General features: G+C 52.7%; 5 protein-coding genes across 5 annotated transcripts; all 5 read left to right on the top strand.

The window, feature by feature from the left end:
* Positions 1-654: 654 nt before the first annotated feature.
* On the top strand, positions 655-2748 carry AB675_4192 (DNA-directed RNA polymerase, mitochondrial; the record flags this gene model as incomplete). Its single annotated transcript, XM_018144313.1, has 1 exon — positions 655-2748. One exon carries the CDS (start codon positions 655-657, stop codon positions 2746-2748), a length of 2094 nt encoding a protein of 697 aa, XP_017998603.1.
* A 239-nt stretch (positions 2749-2987) lies between these two features.
* On the top strand, positions 2988-4907 carry AB675_4191 (DNA-directed RNA polymerase, mitochondrial; the record flags this gene model as incomplete). The annotated part of the gene is made up of 1 exon (XM_018144312.1): positions 2988-4907. One exon carries the CDS (start codon positions 2988-2990, stop codon positions 4905-4907), a length of 1920 nt encoding a protein of 639 aa, XP_017998550.1.
* Positions 4908-5842: 935 nt separating this feature from the next.
* AB675_4190 (Protein kinase wis1) lies at positions 5843-7905 on the top strand (the record flags this gene model as incomplete). The annotated part of the gene is made up of 2 exons (XM_018144311.1): positions 5843-7300; positions 7351-7905. The coding sequence occupies 2 exons, from the start codon at positions 5843-5845 to the stop codon at positions 7903-7905; spliced, it is 2013 nt and encodes a 670-aa protein (XP_017998429.1).
* A 371-nt stretch (positions 7906-8276) lies between these two features.
* On the top strand, positions 8277-11151 carry AB675_4189 (Phosphatidylinositide phosphatase SAC2; the record flags this gene model as incomplete). The annotated part of the gene is made up of 3 exons (XM_018144309.1): positions 8277-10110; positions 10140-10196; positions 10244-11151. 3 exons carry the CDS (start codon positions 8277-8279, stop codon positions 11149-11151), a joined length of 2799 nt encoding a protein of 932 aa, XP_017998643.1.
* Positions 11152-11737: 586 nt separating this feature from the next.
* AB675_4188 (Importin subunit beta-2) lies at positions 11738-14670 on the top strand (the record flags this gene model as incomplete). Its single annotated transcript, XM_018144308.1, has 2 exons — positions 11738-11839; positions 11908-14670. The coding sequence occupies 2 exons, from the start codon at positions 11738-11740 to the stop codon at positions 14668-14670; spliced, it is 2865 nt and encodes a 954-aa protein (XP_017998611.1).
* Positions 14671-15860: the final 1190 nt, after the last annotated feature.

Genomic DNA, 15860 nt, shown 5'->3' with positions numbered 1-15860 from the left:
CAACATGCTGAACAGAGAGGGGAACATGATCGCCTTGCAAAAACCCGAGGATCCCGTGAAGACCAGGTCCCAGCGCCAAAAGGGGTCGCATCGGCTACGACATTAGGTCCGTCTGCAGTGAATTATTCTATCATTGAACGCTCAAGTGAAGTTCATCTCAGGGACCCTGACTCAAGTAGCCAACGATGTCAGACCTTCGGCGCCCTCCCTGGCCCAGAAAATCTGCGATGAATTTACTAATCCTTTTCCAATTATGATATAACAGCCCGTCCTTTGTGCGACGTGGTTGTAGGCCAACTTAATGGAGCAGTGCCAGGACGACGTCACGCGTTGCTTTGGTAACGATGGCAGCGCTGACACTGCTGGGGTTGAACTTGTGCCCAGGTGGTTATACATCGTTCTGCGTACTAACGCCCTTGATGCACGTGACCACCTTGAGATCCGAAGTTGGCCCTTGTGGATCTCAGTTTTTTGAACTCGACTTGCCTCCCTCCTGGTCAACCGTTAACTATGATGCTCATTTGATTTTCGCTTCTTGCTGTCCATGTATTTTATTGCGCATTGATCTGACTGTTTACTGTTCGACGCAATCGGCATTCGCATTCTCACTGCGATGCATCTTGCTTTGGTACAGCTTCGTCAACCAGCGAAGACATGCTCACGCGAGTAGCTCGTCGAAGACAAGCCCTTCGACTTGCTCAAGATGCCAGTCAACGAATCGATCGACCCTTTCTTGGGCCAGCGATCAGCCTCCCGCATAACACTACTGTTCAGCGGAGGCCAATTAAGACCAGACCATCGTCGAAGAGCCGTCTTCCAACACCTTTGCCGTTACAGGCCAGGCGATTGGCATCAGCAGCGCCTTTACCGGAATCGCATGTATGGAACGATGACTACGCCTCATACCTCTACGGCCAGGAGTCCAACTCAAGGCCACGCCTCCCACGAGTCAGCACCAAGCTAGCTGATTGGGACGTGAACAATCTATTGCGTATCGAGGCAACGACCGCCCTACCATATATCGAGAGAATCAATACCGGCCATGCGGATCTTCGCGGAAACTCAAGCGAGATCGAAGACCATTTGGAAGCATGCCTGGCGCTCAAGAATTGGCCAAGGGCTCTCAAAAATCTTGCGCAGCTCAAAATCCTGTATCATAGCGACACGGGCAGACTGCGTCTGCAATATGATCATGTTCTGGCAGCCATGGTGGACGACTTCATGGAGTGTACGAGCTCCGAGGTCGAGGACCGCATCACGCAATGGATCGATCGTGACATGAAGCAAGCTGGGCTAGAAGCTCATGCTCAAACAATAGCTCTTGTGATAAAGGCTGCCTTATTCGTTCCAAATCGCTCGAAGCGCGACAGGACGGTTCGCCGCTACTGGGATATGGCTGAGCGGTACAATCTGCAGGGCGAAATTGTCGGCCTTCGCAACATCTTGACGGAAAGAGACCTTGGATTGATCTCACAGATTTGTCCTCTAGAGGCAGCAGACTTTCCCGAAATCATGTCAGAAGAGCCACCTGAAGATGAGCCCGAAATACTAGTGTCGAAAGACGTTCTGTCCCAGCGACCAGACCTGGAAATATTGCAGACAGAACAAAAGGGTGGGGGCATGGATGCTTTGAGAAATACTCTATCTTTATTCAACGACGACGAAGAAAAGGTCCGAATAAATTCGCAACATAGCACAGAAGAACAACAAAAGGTCGCACGCTCACGACAGGCTCGCCTAGAGCATGATGCTGTCACTTCAGCTGTAGAACGATGGCGAAAAGAGCACCAAAAACTAGCAAAACAAGGCATCACTGCTGGTCTGAACCAAGGTAACACGGGCGTGTTGATGTGGCAATGGCATGAGATCATGCGGGACAAGATCGTCGCAGAGATCAAGAAGGTCGAAGAGGCTGAGAACAAAGTCAAAAAGACGGCACAAGACAGGTTGAGGATTGAATACGGTCCCTTCTTGCAACAGCTCAAGCCGGAAAAATTGGCTGCTGTGGTAGGCATTGGCATGATGCAAATCATGAACAAAGTCGGAGCGGCAAGACCAGTGAAGCTGATCCGACTGGTCACCGAGCTCGGCAAAATCGTGGAATCCGAACGACATGCTGAGGTTTTGCAGAAGACGATGAAGAAATGGTCGCAGGAGCGTTCAAAAGCCAAACGAAATGGCAAATCACTTGCTGACGTTGTGAAGAACTTGAATCCAGAGCGCCCTGACAATTGGGGCGTGACATCTCGTGGCAATCATCCAGCTTCACAAAAGTACCTACGGACCTCGGAATGGACATCCGCAATCCATGTCAAGTTAGGGGCAATCCTTGCTGAACTCTTCATGGACTCTGCTAGAATTCACGTCAGCCATACAGATCACAAGACCGGAAAGACGACAAAAATCGCACAGGCCGTCTTCATTCGATCGAAAATCTTCTCGGCGGGCAAGGGCATAGGGGTGGTCTCGCTGCACGAATCGTTCATACCACACTTGGTACGACGACCAAACACCGATGTAATTGCGAAGCAGCTGCCTATGGTATGTGAACCACTACCATGGAAGAACTTCACAGAAGGTGGCTACCTGCAAACCCAAGTCCCCGCCCTGCGGGTGAAGTTCAAAGAGGTGCTGCAAAAGGATTATGTCAATGCAGCCGCCGCCAATGGAGATATGGACCAAATCTTTGCAGGCCTGGACGTGCTTGGGAAGCTTCCTGGAAGATCAACAAGAAGGTCTACGACGTAATGATCCAAGCTTGGAACTCCGGTGAAGCCATCGCTGGTTTGGCTCCGCTCGGACGGCAAGTTGACGCACCAGAAAGGCCGGCCTCAGATGCACCAAGGCGAGCAAAACATGAGTGGTTTGAGCGAATGCGAGAAATCGACAACCAAAAAAACGGCGATCATTCCGAAAGGTGCTCTCAGAATTTACAGCTAGAAATCGCGCGAGCCTACTTGAACGAAACGTTCTATCTGCCACACAATATGGATTTCCGTGGCCGCGCATACCCTATACCACCCTACCTCAACCAAATGGGCGCCGATCATTGTAGAGGACTATTGAGGTTTGCCAACGGTCGCCCGCTAGGGAAACGGGGACTATGGTGGCTAAAGATACAACTATCAAATGTGTACGGATTCGACAAGGCAAGCCTCTCTGACCGGGCCAAGTTTCCTATGGACCACCTTGAAGAGATCCGAGACTCAGTGGAGCACCCGTTCGATGGGAAACGCTGGTGGCTTACCGCGGAAGACCCTTGGCAGTGTCTTGCGGCTTGTCATGAGCTCGTAGAGGCGCTGAAGGCGCCCAACCCCGAGGAATTCATTTCCCATCTGCCTGTCCACCAGGACGGTTCATGCAACGGACTGCAGCATTATGCGGCCCTGGGCGGCGACGTGGAGGGCGCGCGCCAGGTCAATCTTGAGCCGGGTGATAAGCCAGCGGACGTCTACTCGGGCGTTTGCGACCTTGTCTCGGCTGAAGTAGCTGCTGATGCTGCAAAAGGTCACGAGATTGCTGCGCTGCTCAACGGCCGCTTAAAGCGCAAGATCGTGAAGCAGACTGTGATGACTAACGTCTATGGGGTCACATTCATGGGCGCGACTGCTCAAGTACGCAAGCAGATTGATGCTCTACTGCCGGATATCGGGGAGAAGCGCCTGTCCGGACGAGCTTCGCTGTACATTGCCGAGAAGATTTTCAGAGCACTTGGCCAACTTTTCAATGGTGCCCAAACCATCCAGTATTGGCTGGGAGATTGTGCCAACAGAATCTCGAGCTCCGTGTCTCCTGCACAAATGGACAAGATTACTGAAGCCAGCTCTACGCCGGGTGGCGGTGAAACAACCCACGCTGGTCGACGCAAGCCGTCGGCGCCGTCCAAAGTCAAATCCAGGACCACTCAACTGAAGGGCTCAGAGTTTCGATCAAGCGTGATCTGGACGACACCACTCAAGCTACCTGTAGTCCAGCCCTACCGTCAGGCGAAGGGTGCGTCCATTCAGACTAATCTGCAAGCGATCACCTTGTACGAACCTACAGTTGCGGATGCGGTCGACAAGCGCAAGCAACTACAGGCATTCCCACCCAATTTCATTCATTCGCTGGATGCATCACACATGTTGCTCTCGGCGTTGAAGTTAGACGAGCTCGGGTTGTCTTTCGCCGCTGTACATGACTCTTTCTGGACGCACGCAGCAGACGTGGATGTTATGAATAGGCTTCTGCGCGAAGCATTCATTCGTATGCATTCGGAAGACATCATCGGACGACTAGCCGCAGAGTTCAACAAACGGTATGAGAATCATGTCTACATGGCCGAAATCAGCAAGACTTCGCCAGTGGCCAAGGCGATCTCGGAATATCGCAAGAACTCGGGACGGAGGAGCGTCACGCAACAGAAAAACTATGAGCTACTTCGCGAAATTGAGAAGAGACGTCTGATGGCTAGCGAAGATCCGACAGAACGGAAGAAGGGTGCGGAAATGGTAACAGCAGCCACTATCTTCAAGGACTTCCGGGGTGATCGACATATTATAAGCAAGGACAGCCTGGGACAAACGGCAATGGCTGCTGTACCCAAGGGCGTCACAGAAGGGGCAGCAGAAGCTGCGCTTGAGCAGCATGCTACAGAAACAATGGCTGCATCGAACCAAGCTCCTAACGGTCCGACACCGGCAGATCAAGAGGTGGATGATGATTTGACAGAGATGCCTACTGGAACCACGAGCCTGGATGGAAGTGAAAGCGCGCCATCGCCAGGTTCGAAGCAGCGACAGAAGAAGAAGTCTGCCCACAGTAACAATCAGACATGGGCGTGGCTACCATTGACTTTTCGACCTGTTCCCGAGAAGGGAACTTTTGATGTGCGGCGACTCAGAGATTCGCAGTATTTCTTCTCATAGCTTGCGAGCACAATACTGACGATGGGGGACACCAGAACGATGAGTGTTACTACTATATGTACCAATAGTGCACCAGGTGTATAATTGTATAGAAGTTGAGCCTGGGCGGACTTCACAATGATGTGAAATGGCTTGAGACATATACACGACCTTGAATGAAATCAGGCCACATACATGTACTGCTGTGTTAAACATATTTGGCCATGTACTGAGTGGTGTAAGCAATCAATATCTGAGTAATCGGGCTGCCCCCACAAACGGTCCGCGCGTTCAAGGCTCGGGAGGACTTTTCCAGCAAATCGGCCGACCTCAGCCGGATATCAAGTAGTTCGAGAGTCATGCACAGTAATGGCTCTGATCGGCAGGGCGACTTCTACTTCGCTCCGCAGGAGTCACCGTGACCGATCTATCTTCACGAGTACCAATCTTGTTGACAATGGTAAGGGCCTCCCGACCCTTCGTCTTCCATTGATAATAGACGTGTAACCACTTCCATTGCGTTGAGCGTCTCGAGCCTAGGCCAATCGGCGACGCCCCCACCGATGCATTAGTCCACTAAGACTTACTGCTAGGCACTGTAACTAGCCGATTTCACAATTCTATCCTCATCTCGAAGAGCTTCCGTTGCCACTGCACAGCGACTTTCTGACCACGATTCTTCATCTCCATTCTAATTTCTTCTACGGTCGACCAAGTTGGGCTACAGAGGCCGCCTTACGTTTCCATTCGTGTGGTCTAAGGAACCGGCATCGATTTGCGAAGTATATCTGTCTGGCGGGGCCCCCACTTGCAGATCGATTCGAGCCACCAATTTGTGATCGACGAAAGACTGACCACGACACTGGTACTGTTGAGACCAAGAGAGTCGCACAGCGCATGATCACTGACAGGTAGCAACTGCGCGCCTGCGCACCTCCTCTTGCGTTCCGTTCGAGATGTCGACCGCGCCGGTTGACTCCGACGTCCCGGGCACGAAGCCCAACGCCGAACCCTCACATTCTGCTACACGCGATGCCGCCCCTTCCAGCCCTCAGCAACGAGCACCCTCGCTAGGCAACACAAACACCGTTTCAATGACATCTTCATCCTCTCCGCTCGGACATGTCAATGCTGCCCGACGACCCGGCCCTCCCACTTCTCGAGCCTCCGGCTTGACATCCGACATACAGGCTAAGATGAAAGCATTCTCGCTATCAAGGCAAGGTGCACCAGGAGCTCAGAACAGACAGGCCCCGGCTGCTGGCGGGTTCACTGGCGGCCCAGTCGTCGGCTCGTCAGGTGCACCCGGCATGCGTCTGCCGCCTAATTTGCAAAGACCGAATGCACAGCAATGGGATTCGGCATCGCCGGCTCCTGGAAACAGCCCGAACAGTCCCAAAATGCCGGGTACAAAGCCGGGCATGGGTGGTCTCGCTGCAAAACGGGGTCTCAAACCAGGCGGGATGAAGCTGTCAGAAGCACACAAGCCGGCTGCCCCAGATGAGAAGCCACAACAGAGTGAGAGTGGGTCGCAGTTCAAACAATTCTCAAGCATTGTCGATACGCAGAAAGGCACGCTTAATTTCAAGAACAAAGCAATCATACACGGCAGTGGCATCGATTTCGAAGGTGGCAGCACATTTCAAATCTCCCTCGACGAGGTCGATCCCGTCGACGAACTCGGCAAAGGCAACTACGGCACAGTGTTCAAGGTCAGACACGCTCGTCCGAAGATGCGGCAGAGCGGTCTTGGGCTCCGAGGTAACATGAGCCGACAATTGTCCGAGCAGCAGCGTGAAGACAATGACGCAAATGCTACAGCGGGCACCAGTGGTCTGATCATGGCGATGAAGGAGATCAGACTGGAGCTGGAGGATATCAAATTCGCTCAGATCATTATGGAGCTCGACATCTTACATCGATGTGTATCTCCCTTCATCATCGACTTCTACGGTGCTTTCTTTCAGGAGGGTTCGGTTTACATTTGTATAGAGTACATGGATGGCGGATCGATCGACAAACTGTATGCAGATGGCGTTCCGGAGGGCGTTCTCCGAAAGATTACTCTTTCTACGGTCATGGGTCTGAAGAGTTTGAAGGACGACCACAACATTATACATCGCGACGTCAAACCGACGAACATTCTCGTCAACACTCGTGGACAAGTCAAGATCTGCGATTTCGGTGTCAGCGGAAACTTGGTTGCGTCTATCGCGAAGACAAATATCGGCTGTCAAAGCTACATGGCGCCAGAACGAATATCTGGAGGCGGCATGTCTGCCGCTGGTGCTGGTGGTGGGACTTATAGCGTGCAATCGGACATCTGGTCATTAGCCCTGACCATCATTGAGTGCGCGTTGGGTCGGTATCCTTATCCGCCGGAAACATACGACAATATCTTCAGTCAATTGAGTGTAAGTCGTCTTCCCCTATTCAAGCTGAGGCAGTATGCTGAGTAATACAGGCTATCGTGGATGGAGATCCACCAGATCTACCAGCTGACAAATACTCGGACGAAGCTGTCGACTTCGTGCGAGGATGCTTGAACAAGATACCAAAGCTTCGGCCCACATACGCTGCCTTACTACGGCATGCTTGGCTCGCACCGCTGATCAAACCACCAACAATCTCCGAAGACGAAGAAGCCGAGAAGGCAGCAGAAGCAGGAGACAGTATGGACGCTGGCCCGCAGATCGAGTCAAGCATCACGACTGCAGACAAGGAGGTTGCAGATTGGGTTAAGGCAGCAATCGAGAAGAAGACGAAAGGGCAGCTCACATTTGCGAAGAAGCCAGCCCTTCACGAGGCTCCCCTGGACGCGGTCCCGGGGAGTCCTTTAATGAGCAAGGATGAGGCTCCTGCGACAGTAGACGCTAGTGAAGGAGTTGCAGCGACGGCGGAGACAGAGGAAATCAAGCCCAATCCTGGTGTGAGAGTCAACAGCCCAGAGTTGATCTCAGCTAAGATTGAGCCTGTGGATTTCGCAAATCTAAGTCCTGGAAAAGAAGACAGCAAGTAGATGGAGGTCTTGCTGTAAGTGTCGGTATATGTAGCAGCATCAAGCACTCGCAGCCCATGAGGATAAATGCGGGAACTTTCCATCTTGTGCTCGTTGTTCTTCTGATGCGCTTTCCGTGTGATCGACCTGTATGCTTTCCGACACTGCAGTCACCCAGCGATGATGTCACCGGCATCTACGCCAGGCGAAGATCACTACGGCTCACACTCCTCATTGTACATGTCTATCTATTCTTACCTATGCACCGGTCCTTAATCAACAAAAGGCTCTTATTTATAGCCAGCGATGATTGCCGCTAGTCGCGCGTACTCAGCCTGCCATGGCCAACCATAAAGGCCTCCGCGAAACTGCATAAGCATCTGACTGCAAATATGGCCATTATACGGAAGTTGTTGATCTTCGCATCTGCGAAAGGTCTCATTGTCCAGGCGCATGGTCCGGTTGAGCATCACAAGGCAATACACTTCGAGTTTAGATCATCTCGAGTGACAGAATGTCCACACGATGAGGCTGCTCAGTACAGGAAAGCACCATCGCTGGAAGCTCACGGCTTGCTTGGCATTTTCACGATTGCTTCTTCTTCGTTTCTCATAGCCATCACTGGCCGAGAGCAGGTTGCGCAGATATTTGGGAAGCCAATATTCGTAGTCACGGATGTCGAGTTCCTGCCTTTGTCTTCGCAAGAAGCTGCTTCAAAGTCATTGAGCAGGGCTTCGGCCACCAAGTCGGACCACAAGCAGGGCTCAGAATCTGATGCGAGTGACTCTGACTCAGATTCTCCTACGGCACAGCATGCAGACGACGCTCGAGGTCCACCAACCGATGACGAACAAGATCTGCCACGATCAGCATCCGCCACTAGTATCGCTCAAGATGTGCTCACTAAGAAAGGCAACTTTGGACGTTTCGCAACGCAGTGGTTCTCGAGACAGGGCTGGAGTTCCAGTGGAGGTGCTGACCAGGCTTCTGAGAACAACTCATCGGCCGCGTCTGCGAAGGGAGACAGGGTCGCTCACGGGGATGCTCAAGAGGCGGCGAAAGCAGCAGCCGTGGATGCCCCGACGACAAGCCCAAGCGCTGGAACGAATCAGGGGGCTACCGCGGCTCGAGAAGAAGTCGCGGCCATGATTCCAAAAATTCTACGTGTGACCAAACTGATTCTGACCTCAAGAAGCTGCTTCTTCAGCTACGAATATGACTTGACGAGAAGGATGCAGTTGCTCCAGGGGAGAGCAGTCCCTCCATCGAGATCAACCATGGACTCGCTGTTCTTCTGGAACCAGAATATCTCCCGCCCGCTGCTGGAAGGTGGACATGATTCGTTCCTGATGCCTATCATTATGGGTTTTGTCGGGCAACGCACCTTTGTGGTGAAGAAGTCCGAGGCTGGGAGTCCTGAGGCGGCGAATGTCATTTCCGTTGATGAGGCGGCTTCACAGCCGGATGAAGCTAGTCATGCTATTGCTCACGCTAAAGCTGGGCTCGCAAGCCTGAAAGGCGATATCGAGACCTTCTTACTGACACTGATATCTCGGCGATCGATCAAGCGTGCTGGTCTCAGGTATCTGAGGCGCGGGATTGACGATGAGGGCAACTGTGCCAACAATGTCGAGACAGAGCAGATCTTGTCAACTCCTACCTGGGACAGCAACCGTGCAATACGGTCATTCACCCAAGTCCGAGCATCAATACCACTGTACTTTTCACAGTCTCCATACTCGTTCAAGCCAATGCCGACGCTGCAACAGTCGGAGGCTGCGAACCGAGACGCGATGAAGAAGCACTTCGAAGCTCTGGTCAAGCGGTACGGCAAAGTCCAGACAGCTGTCCTCGTTGACAAGCACGGCACAGAAGTGGCAATAGGCGAGGCATACGAGAAGAATCTTAAGGCTCTTATGGAATCCAAGGACTTGCAGAGTGTGGATTGGGAGTGGTTTGATTTCCACGCCGAATGTCGCGGGATGCGATTTGAGAATGTTCAGCGTCTGGTAGACAAACTTGAAGACAATATCGAGAAATTTGGCGAATCTGTCGTACATGATGGTCAGATCGTATCTCAGCAGAAAGGCATTATCCGGACAAATTGTATGGATTGCCTCGACAGGACGAACGTAGCCGAGAGCGCGTTTGGACAGCATATACTGCAGAAGGCATTGTCCCAGGAGGGCTTCGCCATCGACCTAGTTCGGGATGAGACGAGACGTGGTTCAATACTCTGTGGGCTGACAATGGAGACGCTATATCGAGACAATATGCTGGCACGGCTGCTCTGAAGGGTGACTTTACAAGAAGTATGCTGCCACCTCCGTCAGACTTCTCTTGACTAACGATTTAATAGCACGCAAGCGAAACTACCAAGGTGCGCTCAACGACTTCAGCCTGACCCTGACTCGATACTACAATAACATGGTCAACGACTACTTCTCCCAGGCGGTGATCGATGTGATGCTCGGCAACTTGTCCTGGACAGCATTCGAGGACTTTGAAAGCACTCTGATGAGCCAGGATCCCGGCATCTCGATCAACCGAATCCGCGAAAGTGCAATCGAAACCTGTCGACGTCTTGTGGTCCAGGACGAGAGCGAGGACATGATCCATGGTTGGACGATGCTTGCACCAGCGATCGAAAACACCCTACGAACTCTACCATTTCGAGAAGCGGTCGTGCTGCTGACCGACGCCGCCATCTACTGCTGCAAATTTGACTGGACAACTGAGAAGGTTGCCTCGTTCGAGAAGATTGACTTAAGATCAATCATCAAAGTCCGCTATGGCGCATACATCACTTCGACCTTTACTGAACGTCAAAGAGATGAAGAGATGAACGTTGGCATTGTGATAATTTACAAGCCGAGCCACGGCAGCATGATCAGGACCAATACGCGTTCTCTCCAGAACTCTGTCGATCCCTCGCACGACCGCATCGATGGAGGCACGGGAGTGCTCTCTTGGCTGGCACCGAAGCAGTCGGCTACGTCGAGGGCGCTTGCGGTAAAGGTGATTCCACCGACTGCAGACCGGAAGCGAGGCACCACCGGCTCCATATCCGAGCACAAGCCAGGTACGGCCGAACTAGCAGAGCAGATTGTTGAGGAGGTACGCAGGGCCATCGTTGGCGATAGTAAAGAAGAGCAGGGCAAGGTTGAGATTGAGAAGGGAGATGTGATCAGCTTGGACGAGGCGAAGAAGCGGACAGGCTATCTGGAGCAAATTGGGCATTCATTGAAGAGGTTGGTTTGGGCGTAGAAGAATATCTGTAACGTGCCTGCCCTATGTAGAACTTCTCTAATCGAGACCGCTCAGATTGAACATCCTATTAGTGCCCAAGTAGCGAAGGACAGACCGGATGACAAAGAAAAGAAGACGCTTTCCCCACAATGCTGTAACCTCATACGCCACAAGCATCAACTGAGCCACTGCAGAAATCTTTGGTTCCTGCCGTCAGTCCAATTGTCCTCGACGGCACTTCATAAACTTTCTCTGGCCAACAAACAATCCACATTCACTCCCACCATCACCTACATCTCTTATTGATTGAAGCCTCGAAGCGCTCGAGTATCGACTGAGTAGTCTCTTTTCTTAGGCCTTGACTTGAGCGCCGCTCGGCTACCCCACGCGTATTGCGACTACCACCCGACGGCATCCACACCTATACAGCACAGCAGACGACGTCGTCTCCGCAGGCAGAGCAACTCATACGATCTGGAGCACGCCGGGCGCCCTCGAACCTGCGGGGTCCGTGTGCAGGCTTCGGTTGAAGTGGAGATAGCGACTCGTTACTTGTCAACGTTGGAGGACACTGCGCTGCGGACACTCCAGACACGTAGCCGCCATGGCGGCGCAGATGGATGAGAGCGAGCTTCGCGAGCTGGTCGAGTATCTGAAGAACTCGCTTAGCGGACATGACAGAAACAAGCAGAAGAACGCTGAGCAGGTATGTAATCATGTCGACCTCGATCTATTTCTACAGATCAGCTCGTGCTAACATTGCTTTGTGCACAGATGCTCATCAAAGCTGCATCCACGCAGTCAACGTTCGTGGACTACCTGCAGTACATCTTTAGTTCACCGCAGCTGGGAGACAACCTCAACCTGAATCCGGGTACGACTTTCCTTGTACGATATGCAGCGGCGATCCAGCTCAAGAACCACATCAAAACGCACTACAAAGAAATACCCGCCGAGAAGCTTACGCAGATCAAGTCTAGTACTTTGGGCATGCTACAGGACCAGAACGCCCAATTACGCAGTTTTGCCGGGACCATTATCACCGAAATTGTACAGCAGGGAGGTCTGCTACAATGGCCAGAAATATTGATCGAGTTGATCACGCTGGTGGAAAATAAGTCTGGAAACATACCTGCGGATGCACAGCAGGGTGCTATGTCCGCGTTGGCAAAAGTCTGCGAGGACAACCGAAAACTGCTCGACAAGGAGTATCAGGGACAGAAACCGATGACTGTCATTGTAGAGAAAATGCTGCTCTTCGCAAACCATGATCTGCCGCAAGTCCGAGTCTTCGCTTTGGGCACTCTTAAAACGTTCATACCGCAGAAGTCGCAGGTATTGATGGACTCGTTGAACGAATACCTGGCAAGAGTCTTCGAGAGAGCCTCAGATCCTGCAACAGAAGTCAGGAGAATTGTATGTCAATCTCTTGTGCAGCTGGTCGAGTCTAAGCCGGAAGCTCTGGCGCCAAACATGGACGGACTTGTCAATTACATTCTCACGCAACAGACACAATCACAAGATCCAGATCTCGCCATGGACGCTGCCGAATTCTGGCTGAGCGTGGGAGAGCAGGAGCTGTTGAAAGACACTATGCGGCCTTATCTCCCTCGGATAGTCCCAGTCTTACTTGCCGGTATGGTCTATGGTGAAGAGGACGTCTTTCGGTTAGGTGGAGACACTGACGATGCGGACCAAGACGACCGAGTGGAAGACCTCAAGCCGCAGTTTGCCGAACAGAAGAAAGGCAGGGGTGCCATTCATGAAAAGTCCGGAGACGAGAGCTCAAACGGAGCGCCAGCCTCGTCAGACTCGAAGAAGGATCTAAGTGATGGTGAAATCGAAGAAAGCGAGGACGACGACGATAGCTTGGACGACGAAGATCCGGAGAACATTTGGAGTCTGAGAAAGTGCTCGGCGGCTGCACTTGATGTGTTCGCCGTCAACTACCACGATTCGGTCTTCGCCATCATTCTCCCATACCTCATGGAGAACTTATCACATCAGATGTGGCCCAAACGGGAGGCTGCCGTTCTCGCGCTCGGAGCGATTGCCGAAGGATGCATGAATGTGGTCTCGCCTCATCTGCCAGAACTCGTGCCATTCCTCATCAACTTGCTCAACGATAACGAACCAGTCGTGCGGCAAATTACCTGCTGGTGTTTGGCACGCTACTCAGAATGGGCGGCGCAACTGAACTCGCCCCAAGAAAAGCAGAAGTACTTCGAGCCCATGATGGACGGTCTGTTGAAGCGGATGCTCGACAAGAACAAGAAAGTGCAAGAAGCTGGCGCGTCATCCTTCGCCAGCCTGGAAGAAAAGGCGGGCGATAAGCTGAAGCCATACACCGAGCCAATTCTGCGGCAATTCACGCAGTGTTTCCAGTTGTACAAGGACAAGAACATGTACATTTTGTACGACTGTCTCCAAACACTTGCCGACTCGGTTGGAGCAGAGATGGCGAAGCCGGAACTCGTTCAGATGCTCATGCCGGTACTCATTCAACGGTGGCACAAGATCAGCGACGAATCCAGAGAAATGTTTCCTTTACTGGGCTGCTTGGGCTATATTGCGATCTCATACGGTAGTCTCTTCACACAATTTGCGGAGCCCATCTTCTCGAGGTGCATCTCGCTCATATACTCCAATCTTCAGCAGCATATGGCATTTCAGACTGGACAATCAATAGACCAGCCAGACAAAGACTTCATCGTGTCTGCTCTGGATCTTCTCTCAGCAATCATTCAAGCCATACCCAACGCCGACTCAGCCAATCTGGTTCAATCATCAAATCCTCAGTTCTTCGACCTCCTATCCTTCACCATGGACGACCCGACGCCCGACGTCCGACAGTCTGCCTATGCCCTTCTCGGCGATTGTGCGATCGCCATCTATTCATCCCTCGAGCCGTATCTCGACAAGCTCTTCCCCATCTTGATCCGTCAAATAGATCTTGACCGGATACCTGCCGATGAAGTCGAAGCAGATCCCGCATTCAACGTCCTCATCAACGTCTGCTGGTCAGCCGGCGAGATCGGCAGCCGAGCACCACGCGACAAGCTCGCCCCGTTCATTCCGGACCTTTATCGCAACCTCATCACCGTCCTCACTTATGAGGAACGTGTCCCGGAGTCGGCTGCCGAGAACGCCGCGCTAACTATTGGGCGGTTGGGCATCCAATGTCCCGATCTTCTCGCCGCCAATCTTGGCACGTATGCCGGCCCCTTCCTTGAGTACATGTCTCAAGTCAGTTCCTCGACCGAGAAGGCCTCCGCGTTCTTGGGCTTCAATAACGTCATCCAGCGCAATCCGGCTGCTATGGAAAGCTCGCTGACCGAGTATCTGACCGCCGTTGCTGCTTTTCCACGCAATGTGCCGGAGAGTGAGGACGCCGAGGTCTATGCTAGTACAAGAGCGAGCTTTGCACAAGTGGTCCAGGGCTTCAGGCAGATGATCGGGCCTGAGAGGTTCCAGGGGGAAGTATTGGGGCGGTTGAGTCAGCCGAGCCAGACGAAGTTGAGGGATTATGTGTCCTGATGCCTCTGACTCCACGAAGGGAAACCTGAATCACGACCGGCATGTTTTCACCATAAGTTGACTACAGATGCTCCACGTCAAGCCCGCACAACAGGTGGCGGGATCATTGGGTGGCAGATATCACCCAACGAGATGACCCGGACCCGAGAACGAGGGCTTGGAACCATCGCAAGGGGTCTGAACTCGCGGCGACATCATACCACACGACCATCTTTGAATTGGAATGTTTGCAAGCGACGCATGTCATGTAGATGTAGATAGCCTCTTTGTTTTGGACGAGCGCGAAAAAGCGACACCAACAGCAGCAAAACCCAGCCAGCGGCACGGCGTGGGCAAGTAGGTAGATGCCAATCTTTGAGCGAATTCTAGATAGCAGCGGAATGCATCGATCTGATGCTCTGACGCTCTCACGAAATCATTTTCGGCGCGCCGGTCTGATATCTGCCTGCACCCCCCACCTCCACGTGCCGTGCTCGCCTGCCTTCCTCAACCTACCTCTTCCCACCTTCCTCTAATGCCAAGAACTTGCAGGAAGGCGTGAGCCTCTCCTCGCGCCTTTCATCCTAGACTCCCATCGGCGGAAGGCACCATGGAACCATAGCGCCTTCCACATGAATTTTCGTCGCCGGAAGGCACCGCGGGAGAGACCGCACCTGCACTTGAGCTCTCTCTGGCGGAAGGCACTCTGAAGGACACCACGGCTTCCGCATTGACAGGCATCCACGAAAAGCACCATGAGTGAATCGCAATCGCCGCTTTGACTGCCATTCCAACCTCAACCCGCAGTACGCAGGTACTTTCCATGGAAGGTCAGCACGCAGTCCATCGAACCAAGACCGGTCTCCTAACGCCAGGGCAGTGCATCGGGCATGAAGCACAGATAATGACGGAAAATTGGCGATTTAGCCATGTTTTCCGTAGCAGGACGTGGTGCGACTGTCCAAATAGCGATCCAGCTTCGGGTTCAGGAACGGACGTCTGGGCTGACGTTTTCCGAAGGAAGACACACAATCGCGCCTGCTCCTCAACCATCGGAGGGAGGGCATGCAGGCAAGCTGCGGCCTAATCGGGCGCGATCAAGGAAGGCGCGATCAAGGAAGGCGCGATCAAGGAAGGCGCCATCAAGGAAGGCGCGATCGAGGAAGGCGCGATCAAGGAAGGTGTGGTCAAGGAAGTCGCGTTAGATAGAG

The sequence above is a fragment of the Cyphellophora attinorum genome (genome assembly GCF_001299255.1).
Source record: "Cyphellophora attinorum strain CBS 131958 chromosome Unknown Contig18, whole genome shotgun sequence".
NCBI lineage: Eukaryota > Fungi > Ascomycota > Eurotiomycetes > Chaetothyriales > Cyphellophoraceae > Cyphellophora > Cyphellophora attinorum.
Note: the sequence above shows the minus strand (reverse complement) of the source record. Positions and strands in the feature narration are given on the sequence as shown.